The following is a 19,472-nucleotide window of genomic DNA, read 5'->3' as shown; positions in this document are numbered from 1 at the left end:
TTGTTTTGTTTCTTCCAAAATGATCAATTTAGAACGTATTTCTAGATTTGGAATTACATTCTAAAATACGAAAAGAAATTTCAAAATAGGTCTTTTTGAAGTAATTTCTAGATCTGAAAATACATTTTGTAATACTTATTTGGAAAAAACAATTTATTCTAAAATAACTGTTTCGAGACATATTTATAGATCTAAAAATACATTCTAGAGTTAGAAATATATAATTATGTTAATTGTTTTTAATTTTAGATATATTGAAAAGGGACCGGCGTAGCGTAATTTCATCTTAAAATTACAATAACGATGTAGGTTTTAAAAAAAAATTTAAGTTTAGGCAAGTCATGCCAAGTTGACACGACTTCAAAACATACAGACAAACACACACATTAACATACACACGCACACACGTGCACATACACACACAAACACACATACAAACATATACACCCATACACAATCATACAAAGACACAAAGACACACATAGACACAAAGACACAAACACATAGACACACAAAAATATAGACACACAAACACACAGAGACACAACCATACACATACTCATATATAGGGGTTTGCTAACGCGCGTACGCCTGTTTTTCAGTTGGTACATTTTAGCAATGTGTACCGGATTTTAGTAGACAAAAATACCCTTATATATCATGGATTCAAGTTTTAAGGTTAAGGGTATTTTAATAATTTTCATTCTCAAAACTTAAAAAAAAAAAAACAAACCCCCCAAACCCTTACTCACCTCTCTCATTCCTCTCAATCCTTTCTCTTTCATCTCTCTCACTCCAACCTTTTCTCTATCATCCCTACTGTAGCCCTAATTGAAAAAATCAGAAACACTTGCCTTTAAACAATTTGTCTTTCTAAAGAGTTGAGTCATTGACATATTCACTTGAGGCAAAGGTTCATTCAAGATCTCTTCAATTTCACCATCTTCACTAATTTCTCTAATTTCATCATCTGCATATGTTGAATCATCATCTCTAAAAAAATCCCTCCAGGCCAATTACCAATTCTTTCGGATGTCATTATGCTTGTGAAAATTAGATAAAATTAGATAAGACAAAAATTATAAAATAAAAACTCATTATAAAATCATTTTTTGTAAGAAATTGTTTAACAACAAGTATTTCTGATTTTTTCCAGGTCAATTACTAATTCCTTTATACTTGTGAAAATTGGATAAAATTAGATAAGACAAAAATTATAAGATCAAAACTCATTATAAAATAATTTTTTTGTAAGATTGTTTAATGGCAAGTGTTTCTGATTTTTTTAATTGGGGCTACAGTAGGGTGTTTCTGATTTTTTCAATTGGGACTACCGTAGATGACAGAGAAAAGATTGGAGTGAGAAAGATGAAAGAGAAAGGGTTGACAGGAATGAGAGAGGTGAGTAAGGGTTTGAGGGTTTCTTTTTTTTTTTTTTTAGTTTTGAGAATGAAAATTATTAAAATACCCTTAACCTTAGAACTTAAAATCCATGGTATATAAGGATATTTTTGTCTACTAAAATCCGGTACACATTGCTAAAATGTACTAACTGAAAAACAGGCGTACGCACGTTAGCAAACCCCATGTGTATATATATATATATATATTTTATTGTATTCTTGATTTATGGGTAGAGGTAGTTAAGAATTACACAATAATATAATTGCCATTGTTTTGAAAGCTTCTACTGTACAAAACAAAGTGCCTATAATATGATAATTAATAATGAAAATGTCTTTACGAAATGGATTTGAATATGTTTGTATTCCAAACTAACACATTTTGCTTTATAAAGAAAAGGAAGGAAACATTTGTATTCGTTTGGTGATTTTGTAATAAAAACATATTTATTCTTCCTGCTAGTAGTTCTATGGATGTTAATCATCCACAACCTATAAAAAAATAAAAAGAAAGAAGTTAAACCTTATATTCTAAAATTTGATTAATGCCAAAGGTCCTTCCATCATTAACAATTCTTCTTCACACTATGATTACTTTGAGACATATCTTTAAAGCATAAACGATATGATTTGTAGCCTATAAAATAAACAAACATGTACATCAAAGAATCGAAAGAATACATTGGTTAGAATGTTATTTGGACAACAAAAGTTTGACACAATTTTGACAACGGCGACGTGGCAGCTGTGCATTGGCTCAGTGAATTGAAAACAAACCAGAAAAAACCCAAAATACCCCTCACCCCGGTTCACTGAGCCAATGCACAGCTGCCACGTCGCCGTTGTCAAAATTGTGTCAAACTTTTGTTGTCAAAATAACATTTTCCAACAGAAAAACATCACAAGTAACCAAATACTTCAACCAAAGTGTAGTTATAGTCGTCATCATCAGAATTGATCAGACGAAGGAATCAACTCTGGGTGCTTTGTCGCCAAACAGTAGCTTCAAATCATTCTGCAGAGGGGTCAAGTTCAAGTCCAAGCACATAACCCTCGTAGTATTCGACCTTTTCAGAATGGGGACCTTTACCAGAGCCTGATTTATTGAAGAAAACCCTTCGTTTAGGGCAATTCTGTGCCTTTTCATGTGTCCTCCCAGTGCCTGACCCAGAGAGAATTTTTGACCACAAATGGAGCACTCGTGCTTTTTGGTCTTATTTCCAAGTCTCAGAATTTTTTCCTCTTCTTTCACGTCTTGCTTGGGCGTTTTGTGGCTGGCCCTGTGGCCACCAAGAGCTTGAAACGAAGAAAACTTACGGTTGCAGGTTCTGCACTCAAATTCCTGAGGACGGAAAAGTTTGTGGGGTTTGATTTCTATGGGACGGGAGAGTAGCACTAGACAATTTGCCAAATCTACGCTGTCTTCTCTCTGTCTCTTCATGGACACTTCTCACGTAGAATTAACTAAGACAATGAAATAGGAGAAAGAAGGTGTTGAAATTGAGATGTCAAACTTAGGGCATTAAGATTGGTATTTATAGGCCGTTTTAGACAAAGTCAAGGTCTTTGACTCGTTTAAACAAATAAACCACTTGTTGGAGGCTAATTTTGTCTAAACGAATCCTTCAAACCTGTTGAAACTTAGAAAGTAAAAGTGTTAACGGTTGTTGGCCTATCTGACTTTGTATTTCCTAAACGGCCAAATCCCTTACTTTAATATGACTTTCAACATTAAATAACTTTCTTAAGAACATTATTGAATTAAGAGAAGAGTGTTAATAATGGTCATATTCTACGTATTTTACACACGCTGGTTTACAAAATATTTTAACTGTATGATGACAAGGTGTGTGCGTGTTGGGGTGTGCTGCGCAGTGACAAAGTCATGCGCGGTGAGCTATTCAACCCAAGAAGGAAGTGGTCCTTCTTTTTGAAACTTAGGAATGTGTTCTTACATAGGCAAACGTATCTCGTAAATAGATTTTTCTTGGTACTTATTCTCCACAAGATACATGAGCTTTGTGTATATAGAAAATTCTCCCACACTAGTCAATTTTCAGATCAGTAAACTGACAAAATGGTAATTATAATGTAAAAAATAGGTAAAAATCGCTATTACTATTATATTTATATCATAATTTAATACTTATGAGTCCTTACCTGAATGGACTTGGATATAGACCTAATGACCTAATGAACCATTTACCTTGAATGAGGTAATGATTAGCCAAATTTTACTAAGTTGCATAAAAGGCGATATATCATCAAATGTGGTAGGCCGACACGTACTCAACTAGGCCACTTAATAGGTGGTTTACAATCATCTTTGATAGATGATACATAGTAATGGTAAAAGGCATGTAGTCTTTGACATGTGACGGTTAGGTATTGGTAGCATACGACACATAATCCTTAGCAAGAGGCACTTGACCATCAGCATGCAACACTTATTATTTGATAAAGAACTCTTGACCCTTACAGATAATATATTGTAAAAACTGACAATAAAATAATAAAGATCACGAACAAAGAATTTCCTGAGGCGTGTAGATCACTGTCCTTAAAGACTTATCCGAGATGTATTGCGCAAGCCTCCAAGACACAATAAGACTTTTCAAAATTTCTAATGATATAAAAACTAGTAAAGATCTCTAAAAAAAATAATAAAATAAACCTAAAATATTTTTAGAAAAAAAAAGAAAAAAGAAAGAATGAAACTAAGAGAAATTGAGAGAAAAATGATTTCTGATGATGATTTTGGAGTGACGGAAATGTCTTATAGAACTGGTGAATCAAGTCCATGATCGAGAAAATTCAAAATATGTAACAAAATATCTGCTAAAAAATGATTGTTTAATAAAATCAGACGTTGCAAGCAAAAGCAAAAGTGCCTTGGCCTGTTAATAAAATCAGAACATTACAATCAAACGTGCCTTGGCCTGTGGAAGAAGCAGTTTTGAATGACCACGTTCAAAAACATTATAATATTCAAATTTAAAGCACCAACGTTAAGAAACATTATATTTTGCAATATAATATTCAAATTTTATAACACAATAATCGACCTTCGATAGACAGTTCTTTACCTTTGATAGGTAATTCTCAATCTTCGGTCGACAACTTTTAACCTTTGGTAGGTAGGTCTCAACTCTTGATAGGTAACACAGGAATGCTTAACTTTGGTGAGTAGCATTCAAACCTTCGCATGTGACTTCCAAGATGTGCCCTGTACTAAGCTGTCTTAAGAAATCAATGTAAATAAAGTCAAAAGAATATTCGATGTACAAAATAAAATCGATAAAACAATATTATTCTGTATTGTGACAACATACACAAAAGGAAACGAAGGTTCAACTACATGTTTATTTTCTGTTGATGTTTCTGCATGAGATACTGACTTTGACCAAACTAAAAAATGCTCCCAATATGGTTCTGTGTTCAAGTGCAGTAACTAATATATGTTGATGGGTTGAAAACCTGCATTTCGCTGGCAAGCTAAGTGAGTTTAGGTGAATAAAATTGAAAAAAATTCATAGATTATTATATTAAAATTTTGAATTAAGTTGAGTTTATGTTTAATAAGGATTTTCTCTTTTCAAGAAATCATCTCTCAAACATATTTTAATTTTTATTATTATTATTTGTCTTTATTCACATATTTTCATTAAATCTTTTGAATACTTCATCTTTCAAATTTTGTTTCCATCTTAAATACGAATTCTTTTTAGTAGGTTAGAAACATGTGAAAGTTGTTTGGAGATTTAAAATTGTCAATTAAAAAGGCATAATTTTTTTCGTAATTTTGAATTTCAAAATAAAACTGTGTTACCATTTTTACTTTTACTTTTAGAAATTTTGAACTTCAAATTCAAACTTTGATATTATATATTTCAAAATTCAAATATAGCAATATAAATATTAATTTAGAAAAAAGATTAAAATTTAAATTTTTATTTATTTTTATATCTTTAAAAGTTTAAAGAATTTATAATTTAAATTTTTTAATAATCCATTTATGTGTTTGTTATTCAAATTATTTTTTAAATTATTTGAGTTTAACATAACCTTTTTACCATGAAGTATTATTTTTAATATTTTATTATTTGTTTACTTTTAGTTTATTACTTATGTCATTGTTCAATTATTTATTTATTGTTTTATATTATATTTTAATTTTATTATTATTATTATTTATTATTATTATTCACATATTTTAATTAATAAAATTGAAATTTTCATCTTTCAAGTTTTATTAAAAAACCAACTCTTCTGATTGGTGAGAGACATGTGAAATTTGTTTAAAGACATTGAAATGGGGCATTAAAAAAATGTCATTTTTCTAAATTCCTTTTTTGAATTTTGAATTTTAAATTCAAACTTTGTTACCATAGTTTACTGTTTTTATAGATTTAGCATTTCAAATTCAAACTTTGTTACCAATGTTTATATTTTTACTTTAATTCAAATATTACCGATAGAAACTTATGTTCAAATAAAATTTATTTGTTCTTTGTTATTAATCAAAATTTGAATAACTTATATGAAGTAATAAAAAACCAATAGAAATTATTCTAATACGAACATGTATATAATTTCGCTAATGTCATACACTAGTACATCATCAAATTATAAAAGTTGAAATTTTTTTATTAACTCTAATAAAATTGATTTCTAACATCAAAAAATTAAAAATATTTCAATTGAATTAATAAAATAATATAGTAATTATTAAATATTGTCAATTATTTATTAATAACTAAACAATAAAAAAATAAACATATAAATTTAACAACATAGAAAATAGAGATTAGAGTTGATAGAGTTTTAAAATAACAATGAGACTAAATGTTTTAAAGTTAAAATAATTTAATAAAATGAATAGAATTTGTGAAACTCATCTCATTACCTAAAATATCACTAATCTCTATACAACTCTTTCTTTCCATTTTCTTTTTGCTTTTCTCTAAAGATTTTACCTCTTCAATCATCTGTTTGGCGATCGAGAAGTTCTTAAGAGATCACGGCGGTGTAATCTCCATATCTATTCGATCAATTTCTAGAATAGAGCAAGTAAGTTTCGACTCCTTTTAATCTTTCGTTCCTAATTTGAAATCAAGTGAAGTGATTTTTCATTGCATGCGTTGTATTGTTTTTCTTTCTAATTGTCTTGTATTATGAGGTTTTAAGGATTCATTTCGTTTTAAATTCGGTTTTTTGGTAGACGTTTCTAAAGTTTCTTGAACCACTATAAAAATATTATCGACAAACTTTTACCAATGAAAATATATTCATTAATAAATTTGCATTATCGATGGATTTTACTACGGATCTGGAAATTTTCTTTATTGACGAAATCATTATCAATGGAAAAATTCATCAAAAAATGCATCCGTAATGCATATTCACTTATCGACAAAAGAATATGTCAGTAAAATTTATCGATAAATAAAATATGCATTATCTATAGAAAAATCAATTGGTAAAAAGAGCGAGAATTTTCTATTTTTTTCACTTATCAACAAAATTTTTCATTGGAAAAATTCGTCGGTAATACATATTTCACTTATCGACAAAGAAATTTGTCAATAAAACTCATCGATAAATAAAATATACATTATCGACGAAAAATATATCGGTAAATCTGTCAATAAAACGAGCAAGAATCTTGTCACCATTTTTTCACTCTTTCTGCGTGAAAAAGTTATTTATTCTTTCTCTCACACGTCTTTCTCATTTGCCCGAGACAAAGTTTCTTCCTCTCCCTTTGACCTATCTTTCTCAACATTGAACAACACAAATCCAGCTCTTGGGTCACACGCTCATGTTCTGTCACCATGGATTACCAGAAGTGATGCCTGTAACCGCTCATCAGTGGCCCCTCTTTGCTTCATGGCCAGAGGTGCCCATAGGTAAATAGAAGAAAGAGAATGATGGAAACTTCAATTCCAGATACAAGAAGCATCAAAATAGACAATGTTTGAAAGAAGAAAAAAAAGAGCGAAAACAGATATGAACTATATCACGATATTTCCAACGAATTTACCAACAAATTTTTCTAACAAATTTATCGAGAAACGGATCAAAATCTATTCATATTTATCTAACTGCAAAAAAAAAAGTCACCAAAATCAATCTCTGACCAACGTTTGGTTAGAGATGATAATCAAAATATTGTTCAAGTATAAATTAAATCTAACGACCACATTTCACAAAATGATGAATTACTAAAAAATACTTAACTTTTACATCCAAACGTGCAACGTGAATAAATCTCTAAAAGAAATTATTTGCCTCTTAGATAACTAATTACTCGAATAGTTTTTTAATCAATTGTTTTTTATCTATTTTTAATTTACTCTACGTTATAAAAGTATACCAAACAACCCTTCAATTTTATCTCTCTCTCTCTCTCTCTCTCTCCATATATATATATATATATATATATATATATATATATATATATATATATAATTTTAAGATTTATTTATATTAATAAACGTAATTATTAAAATAACGATGATAATAATATAACGATGATAAATAATAATGACAAATAAAAGAGAGAGAATAATGTTACTTCAAAAATATTTCTACAATATATTATTTTTCTTTGCATAATTATTTGTAAAATATTTTATTTAATTTATTTATGTTTTATTACATTATTATTCAGAAATCAACAATCAAATTGTGTAAAACACTTCCCACTATTTTTAAATACTTTCTTTTTTTAGTTAACAAATTTACATAACTTTCTAAATTATTCTTGCTTAAAATCTGTTTTTGTAATATTTTTAATAAATAAATATATTTTTTTCAAATTATTTTTTAAACTAGTTACTTTTTTTCAATTCTTCCTAAAAAAACTTTTCAAAATCCCCTCCTTTATTTTGAAGTCAAAAACACAAAATCAAGAATCGGATTCCTACTATCTTTTCATCTACTAATCAGGTTCCTGGAACTTCTTGTGTTATAAGTAATTGGATGAAAAATTTACGTTTCTAACGTTAGAGTATTGATCCACGTTAAGCAACTTCAAAACGAACACCAAAAGAAAACGCAACGTGAATTTATCTATTTCACGGTTCTTCCTCAGAAAGCGAAACAGAAATCCAGCGTGAGAATTCCGGATCAGTTACCTATCTATCTACACACACTCTAACATCTCAAAGAAGCAGCAGAGAGCCGAATTCAATCAGTGAATAAGGAAAATTTGTACAAAAAATAATGAAAAGAATGAGAAAAATCTACAAGGAAAGATGCACCGTAGGAGCCTTGTTTCCGAACAACAACTTCAAGTCATTTTCCAACGGCGTTAGGTTGAGATCCAACTCCAAGCACATCACCCTCTTGCTGCTATTCGAACGTTTCAGAAGCGGTGCCTCCGCAATAACTGAAGAAAACCCTTCGTTCAAGCCTCCCCTGTGTTTTCTCATGTGCCCTCCCAGGGCCTGGCCCAACGAGAATCCCTGCCCGCAAATCGAACACTCGTGGGTTTTGGGCTTCCGGCTCAGATCCTTGCCCTCTTCTCCCTCCAACTTGGGCTTCTTGTGGCTCGCCCGGTGACCTCCCAGCGCTTGGAACGACGAGAATTTCCGGTTACACGTCTTGCACTGGAACTCCTCGGATTCGTTTTCTCTCTGTCTCTTCAGAACGGCTACCATGTTTGATTGGACGTGGTTATGTGGCAAAACACTTTGAGGCTGAAACGGAGTATTTATAGGCCATAGTCAAAAAGTGAGATTGCGAGTAAAAGTCCGTTTTGTACACCTCATTATCAATAAGAACTTTGACTTTCCTCCAATTACGTCACTACCCCTTTCTGCTTCCGTAACTGCTCACTTAAGCTTCTATTAGAAGATTAGGAAGTGAAATATATTATGTTCTATTCAATAAAATATTTATAAAATTTTATATTCTGTTTTTTTTTTCACGCATAATATATATATATATATATATCATTAAATATAGACAAATAATAATGAATTTTATCTTAACTTTAAGAAGTAAGAGTTAAATAAAAAATGTTTTCTTTAAGCAGCGGAATAGTAACTAAAGATATATTAAATTAGAAGTAAAATTTGAGATATTTTATGGTGCAATTGATTCTTTGACTTGAGGCCCACGCACAATACTACGTTACACGGTATAGCAACCGAGTGAGAGATCCGTGAGCACTGAGCTAATACAGGATATGTACGGATAAACAACGCTTCCCATGAAGCTTCCGTTTCTTTAGAGTATTCCAATTTTAGTATTATTAAGTTGGTGAAGAAAAACCAAGGTTACTTCTTATCTCAATGTACGCAACAGGGTTTTTCTCCTATTTATTATCATTTAATTTGATAAAAAAATGTCTTCTTATGTTAAAATTTGTAATTTTAAATATTTTTTCTAATTCTAGAATAACTTTTAAGAAATACTACTGGCTTCACCTTTTTTTATAATAAAAAAAATAAAGTTATTATTCTTATTATAGATAATTATTTTAGTTTTAAAAAACAGTTAAATTAAAAAGATGGCCAAATTAAAAAAATTTAATTTAATTTTAAAAAAGTTACTTAAAATTTTTAATTAAAAAAACAACTACTTAAAGGATAAACTAAAACCAAAGTATACAGCAAGCGAGATAATTTCTATAATAACCAAAGTATATACACCAAACATATAATAGTGTACTGGAAAAAATAAATTGGTATTTCCAAAATTCATATTTGTTTGAAATAATAACATATTATTATTATTTTACTAGCGAAAAACATGTGTTTACGCTCTTTTACTTTATGATAATAAAAAAATTAAAAATTTATTTTATTCAAATAAAAATGTTAAGTCATTAGGAAAATTATACTTTTAAAAAGTAATTGTAAAACAACAGTTACAAAGTTTAAAGAATTTTAATTATTAAAATAGTTTATATTGAAAAGGATAAAATAGATAATAAAATGTGTACATCATAAAAAGAGTTGTTATTTATTGTATTCCTTGTTTAATGTAATAGATATTAAAAAAAAATTATTGTAGCAAAGTTAATAGTGATATTTAAATGATATTGTTATTTGATGTGTGAAGATCCTGATTAGAAAGTTCAATGTAACGCTCACGCATTGAACACAGACTTGGGCGGAGTACGCCAATTTGGTGTGATAAAAGAATGTTTTCTTAGTGTCTAGGAAAACGGATTTCATAAAAAAAGGGATCGAAAAAACATGAATTTGTTTGAAAGTTGTTTGCGTGGAGGCACGGTTAGATCCGATGTTTGTGTTGAAAAGCAGCGAGTTTCTAGAATGGTAGAAAGATCAGTGCTGGAACATGCTTTAAGGGAGTGGGAGAAAGAGACGCAACGCGGGCTTCACGCGGAAGTGAAGTTTCTTCACACACTTCACAAGGGAAAAGGAGCAGAAGATTTTGAAAAACAGTGAATGTAATGCAAAGAACATGTAAAAGGAGGAAACTAGAGAAATGGAGAATACATATAACTACAAACAAATTGCGTGCAGAAGCACACCTCAACTAAATAGGAAAATTCAAATAGACCTTTTACACTAAACTACAACTTTAGTCTCTACGGGAGGGTACATGTTAGAGAGAGTGCTCATTAAGTGATGAGCTTTGTGGAGTTTCATTCTCTCATATAACTTTCTCACTAATTGACTGAATTCACGTCTGCAAAAGGAGTTCGATTTGGAGTTTTGCTTTCTGCATGAATTAATTTCGGCGAGTTCTCGGTGGACTTGTCTTCTGTGATCAGTGTTCTCATCTCCTCAAAGGAAGCCGGGCTGGGAACTGATATAATTCTTTTCTGAGATCTTTCATTCTGATCAACCTTTTCACATAAAGAAGAGAAAAGCTTTAATACTAAAACTAAAGAGTTACGCAAAATCTCCACAACGAAAACAAAATGTGACCATAAGAAAGTATGTACCAAGTAATCTTTAACCAGGCTTTTTTCTGCTTGAACATGGATATTTGATACATCTTGGCCATGCTTGTCTTGCAATGAGTTAAGCTGCTCCAACCACCTTGTGGTCATGGAATCAATTGCCTTCTTATTCTCATGGTCCATCATCAGTGCACCTGGAGTAATGCAAGTTTATACTTGGTCCAATTTCAGACAAACGAAAGAATGGGGTAAGACATGTAAGGACTAGAATTTACCATTTACATCTGCCAGCAGGGTGCGTGTTACTGCATCATAATCTGAATCCATAGACAATGATGCAGACACAAATTCTTGCTTAAGAGCATGATTTGATAAGATGTTTTCCCTGTCATGCATTAATAAAAGTTGAAAATTTTAACTTCCTGTGGCTCATTAAGATCAAGTCTGCGACATGAACAAGCAAAACTTACTTCACTGTGGATTCTATCTCTGCAAGATTGTTCTTGAGGAGATTACAGGAGGACGAGTTGGCACTTTCCCACTGCTTCCTAGAACACTCTACAGTCTTTGAGCTGCATAACATTACAAAAATATACAAGTTTGAAATTTCGGCAAATTCATTGAAATCACTGGCATAGTTCATTGAAAACAGAGTTTTACTTAAATGGTATAAGTAAAACTGTGTTTGTCTATTATCCTCTAAACAAAAGAGAGAAAAATTAAGAGATTAAGAGAAAAGAGCAGAACAGAACAAACGAAAGCTCACCACTCAAGGAGGCAATTCTCCATGGTAGTATTAATATCACTGGCCGAGAATATTTGCTCCACAAAGTGACTTTTCACGTTCTCTACATACCCACTAACTTCCTTGGTACCATCTTTTGAAACTTGCTGCATGTTGAGCATCTCTAGCTGTAATCTCTTGGACTGTTGCATGCTTGTGTCCTTGATATTCCTTGATGCCTCTGAGACCTAATACATATTCTTCAGAAGTCAGTGATCCTGTACTTAATTAATACAATATGTACAACTCCAAGGAATTGAAACAATAATGCACTCGACTGACCATAACCGTCCTATTAGATGTCATGGTTCCCAAAATCGCTGCAATTTTCTGTAAGGCCTGTGCCTCCTCTCTCTCAACCTCTTCCTGTTTAAAGTTAAAGGAAAAAAACTAATCATCATGAGTATGACTTTAGAGATCGCGATATATAAGTGGCTCAAAATCCACATACCTTAAACTTCTTCTCAAAGTTAGCTAACTGCTCGGACCTCTCATTTTGAGTTTCTTCAAGAACTTTCATGACACTTGAAGAACGTAGATGAATGTCATTAAAAAAGTTTATAGCAGCCTCTGAAGCGACTCGTGCTGAAGCTATGCTTCGTTGCAATCCCTAACATTGGTCCATGAAGTTTTCAATGGCATGATTAAAACTATAGCTCTTTATTTTATACAAAAAATAAACTTAACCAAAAGAATAGTTTACAAATGAAACATACTTGCTCTTGCTGTTGAAGTGAGAATGCTAGCAGCTGCTTTTGCTCATCAATAGAATTCTGGATGTTGCATATAACATCCTTGGCTTCAGAAACAGCAGTGGCAAGAAACTGTAAGGAAGCAGAGTAATCAACTTTAGATAGGAGCATATAACTAACAATTAGAGCAGATAATGCCCTCAATGAATGTTGAAAATAAAGAACAATCAACTTATGTCTTGTATTTTTACATTTTCAACTGCCAATGTTTGTGATGACACTTTAGATTGCATCAGTTCCACATCCGATGTAGCTTTCATGTGCAATGTATTAGTTAGCTCCTTCATGGTCTCTACCCCTGAAGTGTAAATTCCCGTCATTTTCTTGATCCTTGATTCTAGAGTTTGTGCAGCCTGAAAAAAGATTATCATAAATCAACTCTGGTGGAGACGTGACAAACATAATTTGCAACTGCAACTAGATGTTTTCGTTTGTCTTACATCACTTTTACTGGCAAGATAGGAGCTGACATGGTCTTCCATACTTTTAAGTTGTTTCTGTTGTTGAGAAACTGATCCCATAATGGTTGTATGCAAGTCCTTTAAGCTCTCATTTAGGAGAGACCCAAAATTCAAAATTATTTTTTTATTTTCTGCCTCCAATCTTTCTTTGTGATCTGCAAAAAAGATAATAATACATTAATACCCCAGATTGAGGGAAAATAAAACATCTAGGAGGTGCACAAACACATCGCATTCCTACTCCCAGAAATAGGGTGTATCATTATTTTCAAATTAATAGTTGATATTGATAGTTCCATTCAGAAACATGTCAATTTCTAAAAACAAGGAGCATATGAAGATATATCCTTAATTTCATTTTTCACATTTGATGAAGCAGATTTCTTGTGGAAACATTTCAAATCTTGATAGATTAAAACATACCCAAATTTGAGGACAGTGAATTAATATCATCAGATGCATTCTTCAGATCAGTACACATTTCCTTCGCACGATCAATCAAGGCAGTTTCTGTTTACAACAAAGTAAATAAAATCACAATTGAATAAAAAATAAATAAATGTTACTCCATAACCATCAATTGAATTACCTGACTTCATTAGCTTGGAAATGGTGTATTCCTTCTCCTTCAAGGTTGAAACTACTTGCTTGTAGTTCTCTTGGAGATCATGTAAGGTGTTTCTGGTTTTTTCCAAATTCCCCTGAGAGAGTAATTTAAAGTGAGAGACAATATTTTTCAAGAATAATTTCTGAAGGAAAACATTCTAGGTATTTAGAGAACCTTGCAATCCTTAAGCTCTCTTTCTAAATCCAGTTTCTGTTCTTGCTCTGTTAAATAGAGCTCACGGAAGCTCTCCACTTGCTGCAAAATATGAGAGAAAGAATTAACTTATCCACAAAGTTCTCCATAGACAATAATAGAAATGTCAACCAAAGAAATGTCAGGTAGTACCTTCTCACTTAGGCCAAGGTCATTCTCTAATTGCTCTATCTTCTCATTCCTTTCCTGAATTAGGATAGGGAAATTGAAACAAATATCATGAAAAACGGAATACACATATAAATATAGTTTTCAATCAGAAACTGCGGTATTGCAGGAAAAGACACAAGCACCATATTCAGTTATATGAATATTAAAATAAAATTTTGAAATAAGTGTTTTTGTTTTTCCATATGATGCCATCATTTGCAAACTTCTTTATCGTATTATTGTTACATTATGGCTTTTTGGAAAACAAATGTAAGACCTTCTTTTCTGTTTCTTCCTTGGCAAATCTTTCATGAGAAATATATACACCGTTCTTTTCCCTTGCGGCTCGAATATCTGCATTCGATATTCACATAGACAAAGATGAGATACAAAATATTCTTCTACATTCCTAAACTTACAAATTGGTGATGAATGTTACCTTCTTTCATCCTCTCAATTTCTATGTACAAGTCCTTCAGCAAAACGGCCTTTGAAACTTTTTGGTTTGCCTATTAAAAGCACACAAAGTTAAAACTGCTTTTAGAAGAATTGTACGCAAAGGACAATAAGAGCAGTGGCAACAGACCTCAGGCTTATTCTTTATGCTTTTTGCACGACTAGCATAGTCTAGTGTACTTAGTGTTTCATCCATACAATAAGCAGAAGGAGAAATAGTAGCAATTATGCATGTCTTTGTTTTCCCTCCTAGGGAGTCTCGCAAAATCCTTGTAAGCTTACTGTCTCTGAAACAACACGAACATGACATTGATAATAAGCCAAACGTTTTCAAATTTTAATTAAACAATAGTAATTGAATATGTTGTTAACATGAACCTGTAAGGCACATGAGCAGAATGTTCCACAAGTGCATTTATGACACGTCCCAGGGTGAGTAAGCTCTTGTTTATCTCCCCTGCTTCTCTAGCACGCCCCTGTAATTTTATTACTCAGCATGATAATATATCCTGGTTGTAAATGCATATAAAATAACAGGGGTGGAAACTTAATGTCAATCCAAAAATAGATCCCAGTCAGGCTTCATGCAACAATCCAGAAAAAAGAGAAAGAAGGGACACCATGAACAATCAGTAGATAAATAGCTTCCTGAACACTGCTAATCTTACAACTATAATCAATAAGTCATAATCATTTAAAAGTTCAAGTAATTAAATAGCATGTTAAGAATAAAATGATATCTCAAATTATCTATATTTGATCACGATGCATTTTGACCAAATGACAAACTACCAACCACTATTAGTCACTTAAAATAGAGTCAAGTAGAAATTTTTCTTTTACCTCACGTGCTCCTGAACGCATTATATTTTCTGATCCTGCCAAGTCGACGAGATTGAGCTTGCCACATTTAATCAACTCCTCGTCGCCAATCACTGTCTCCTTTACATACACAGTAATGGTGAAGACTGAATGAGAACGGCTGCACCAAAGTAACATTTCATTAAGCGAAACATACTTCTGCAAACATGAAATACTTATACAACTTCAATAAAAGAAAAGGACCTGCTTCTCTTGTTGAGCAAAGTTTCTGCAGTGCGCCTTTTGGACGCTCCTCGTTCCAATAGAGTGTAAATTTCATTGACGCTGTAAACTGATTCTTCTTCAAGGCCTCTCACAAACACACAGCCCTTTCCATCTTCCATAAGGGTTATAGGTTTCTTCTGTTTTTCCTCGGTAGGCCTAGAATTCTCGTCTGGGGACAACAAATCGGTTATCTCTTCATTATAAAGCTCAAGGAATGTCACTTTCATGTTATAGTCGGCATTCTGTGCTTCTAAAATATCAAAAATTTGACGCACTGCTCTTGGAATTACACCAGCCTCAGCAGGTAAATCACCACCCTGTATAAAGAAATCTCATTTAATGACACTAACACACTTTCTCTGAACACAAAAAAAAACTACACATTGCTACATATTGAGTGAGAAAATTGTAATACCTTATTTCGCATGCCGCCTTCCATTGTATAAGTTTTGCCAGTACCTGTCTGGCCATATGCGAAAACAGTGCAATTGAAACCATCGAGAACTTCATTCACAATTGGGGCAATTGCTTGCTCGTATATTGATCTTTGCTGTGCTTTAGGTCCAAAAACCTTTAGAAATGTAAATTAAAAAAAGTTAACTATAAGATCGTATCAAGATATTATTATTATTACTTGTAAATGGTCATAAGATTCATATAGCCCTACCTTATCAAAGGTGAAAACTCTATCTACTTGCTTGTTACCTAGAGTGTGCATAACAGTAACTTCCCTTTTGTTTTCACTACATGTCACCACCCTGGGAACGTTGGATCTGAGCTCATCTTCACTAAATGGTCTGACATTATGCATAAAAAAAATAAATATTCAAAATTTAATAAAAAAATCTGGGTCCATTTTATAGCTTCAGCTCGTCATGAAATAAAATAAAACCTGCATCGAAGCAAAACTTGGACGTTAGTCTCTTTGTCCTTGTCCTGACGGTTGGGGCACCATTCAGAACCTCGTGAATCAGGACGGCGTCGTTCCGGGCGAGGTGTGAGAAACGGCGACGGAGAAGCTGTCATACCGGACCCAACTTTCTTGCTAGACTGATCAGGCGTCAATGGCATCATTTTCTCACTTTAAAATTACAAACCCTAAATCAAATGAAGCCCACCGTGAAAAAAAGAAAGAGTATACATAAAAATTGAAAACAGATTCTAATATTTGCATCGATTCGATATGAACATGCAAAATTAAGAAGAGAGCGTACTTGATCGGAGAATCTGAGAAAAGAGTGTGGGTGGAAAGGGGAAGCTTTTGTGATTATACTTTTGGCGTTGTTTTGGTGTGAATGAGGAGTTTGAAAAAAACTGTGATGTGAATGAAGTGTTGTGTCGCTTTGGCAACGGCTACTTGAGACTATATCTAGGCTGGGATAGCCGTTATGTTATTAATACTCAGCTGCGCGTAGGACTTAAAATTCAAACTCCTCTTTCCAAAATCCGAAATCTAATACAATTGGTTCCTTCCACTTTTTGTTGTCTAAAGTTAAAAATATTCAGTTGAATTATGTTTTCAATTCTAAAAAGTGAGACAATTCAGTGGACTATTAAAATAAGAAAACTTCGAAAATTTAAAAAAAAAATATTTTAGAAGTTAAATACAAAATTTATGAAATTAAAAATAATTTTAAATTCTAAATTTTGAAAGTTAAATAATTATACACTCTAAAAGACTTATTTTTTTTTATTTTTTTTATTTAGTATTCAAGAAATAAAACAATGTATCTAGTTTCTTCCAAGCATCAATCCACCTCTTCAGCTCTCATTTGAATCCATCATCTTCACTATTTCATTATCATCTTAGTGTATCATCTTCAATATTCAATCTATGTGTCTCTTTTAACATTGTCTTCCTTAAATCTTCTTTATTGTTCCTCAATATTCAACCTATGCTATTATGCCAAAATTTGATTAGTAAGCGATCTTCCATGATAAACACATTAGGTCATTATATGTGTGGCAAATGCTTCACATTTTTTCCTTTTTCCATAAACAACATAATAAATTATAATTACTTTAATGTGTTCCAATGTTAGCATCTGATTCTCCTTAAGTGCATTTGATACAATTTGAATACGAAATGATATGTTTCAATGTCAAATGATATGATCATATCTAAGAAAGAGTACAATCACTTCTGAATTTGCATCCTCAAAAGGCATAAACAAAAATAAATCGAAGAAAAACACAAAATTAAGAAAGAAAAGGGGACATCACGATCTAACATATTGATGAGTCAATAAAGATTCGCCACAAATATTTCCATCTTTGATAATAATCGAAGTTCTATGACATGGATCAAAAGAATCCTCTTACTGAATTCAAAATTCATATATTGATCAATCAAGGTGTTTACAAATGTATTTAATGTCCCTATACACAAGCAAGAATGTTAAAGGAACCTAAGAAATCCTACAAGAAAGCACAAAAACCAATTGTTTGCCCATGAACTTACAAAATAAAAATAAATTATATATGCTCTAACTATTTAAAAATCATTCTATAATTATGCTCCAAGTCATGATCTTCACGTCTTCATGTACTTTGAATTACAAAGGTTCTTTCTTAAGTTCTTCTTGTATTGAATTAGGAGATAGTCCTTTATCATACCCTCTTTCTTAAAGAGAATTTGCTCTCAAATTTGTATTGCTTGAAAATTCATTCTCTTTTATATTGGATCAAGAGATAATCCCCTATCAACATTATTCATTTATGAAACATCATCCATTATTCATTTTTGAAGTTCATTTCAAGCAATTGATTAAATATTGGAGTAATAACACTATTAAGGTAAAGTTGTCAGAGCAGTGCAACAAAATGGTTAGCGTGAACAATAAATCAAGAGGGGCGGTGAATTGGTTTCTTATCGCAAATCATGCCTTTAATAATTTTCTCATAATTATTTAAATTCCTTAATAATAAATTAAATAAATAAGATAGTAAGGAAGAGACAAAATTGCACAGGTGATCTTTATACTAGTTCATATCACACAGATCCTACGTCCAGTTGTTAATCTCAATAGAGAATTAACGCTTCACTATCACAAACCAAAAAATTGTTACAATCACAAAGAAAATAACCAAGTTTAAGATTAGAACACCTCTCTTGTTACCCCAAGAGATGAAACTCACTTCCCCTGAAACCCACAAGAGATGAATACCTCCTTCGAATGCTTCATGAATGATGAACAATTCCTTTGAATCTTCACAAAGGATGACAAACTTTAACTCAGCAACAACAACAACGCTCAATCACAACTCCCGTGAAAGTCATCACTTTATGCCAACACCAAGTTCTCAAAACCAAAACACAAGGGTTACATAAACCCTAGAACACACTTATCATAGAAAACAACAAAGTAGATAAGCTTTTCAAAATTCAAGTATTTCGTATTTTAGAATGAGAGTCATAATCCATTTTATAGAGATCTCACTCATGGATACCTTCAAAAGCCTGTTGTCAGCTATTTAACGCGAGATAATCGATTATCCACTTATGGTAACCAATTATGCATTTAATGAATGCATAATGGTTAAAAACATGCTTGAAAATTCTCATAATTGCTCGTGATAATCTATTATAGAAAGTCATAATCGATTACTAATAATCGATTATCATTAGTTAGTAATCGATTATCCTTAGTGAAAATGAGTTTTTCTGATTCAAAACG

The 19,472-nt window shown here is 31.9% G+C and overlaps 2 protein-coding genes and 1 pseudogene across 2 annotated transcripts; all 3 read right to left on the bottom strand.

Annotated features, from left to right (window-relative positions):
- Positions 1-2,211: 2,211 nt before the first annotated feature.
- On the bottom strand, positions 2,212-2,888 carry LOC124820589 (zinc finger protein ZAT11 pseudogene; annotated as a pseudogene).
- Positions 2,889-8,569: 5,681 nt separating this feature from the next.
- LOC124820586 (zinc finger protein ZAT11-like) lies at positions 8,570-9,109 on the bottom strand. The gene has a single exon (XM_047292310.2). The coding sequence runs from the start codon at positions 9,065-9,067 to the stop codon at positions 8,651-8,653; it is 417 nt and encodes a 138-aa protein (XP_047148266.1). The 5' UTR covers positions 9,068-9,109; the 3' UTR covers positions 8,570-8,650.
- Positions 9,110-10,828: 1,719 nt separating this feature from the next.
- On the bottom strand, positions 10,829-17,162 carry LOC124820588 (kinesin-like protein KIN-5B). Its single transcript, XM_047292312.2, has 24 exons — positions 17,010-17,162; positions 16,688-16,893; positions 16,463-16,592; positions 16,211-16,366; positions 15,775-16,112; positions 15,553-15,691; positions 15,088-15,185; positions 14,840-14,996; positions 14,693-14,762; positions 14,531-14,607; positions 14,236-14,289; positions 14,065-14,145; positions 13,873-13,984; positions 13,707-13,793; positions 13,263-13,438; positions 13,014-13,175; positions 12,787-12,894; positions 12,522-12,680; positions 12,353-12,436; positions 12,053-12,258; positions 11,757-11,858; positions 11,562-11,671; positions 11,329-11,480; positions 10,829-11,229 (listed from the first exon to the last, which is right to left on the bottom strand). Exons 2-24 carry the CDS (start codon positions 16,867-16,869, stop codon positions 11,050-11,052), a joined length of 3,120 nt encoding a protein of 1,039 aa, XP_047148268.2. The 5' UTR covers positions 16,870-16,893; positions 17,010-17,162; the 3' UTR covers positions 10,829-11,049.
- Positions 17,163-19,472: the final 2,310 nt, after the last annotated feature.

The sequence above is a fragment of the Vigna umbellata genome, chromosome 8, assembly GCF_029865625.1.
Source record: "Vigna umbellata cultivar VRB3 chromosome 8, Vumbellata_1.0, whole genome shotgun sequence".
In the NCBI taxonomy this organism is placed as follows: Eukaryota; Viridiplantae; Streptophyta; class Magnoliopsida; order Fabales; family Fabaceae; genus Vigna; species Vigna umbellata.
Note: the sequence above shows the minus strand (reverse complement) of the source record. Positions and strands in the feature narration are given on the sequence as shown.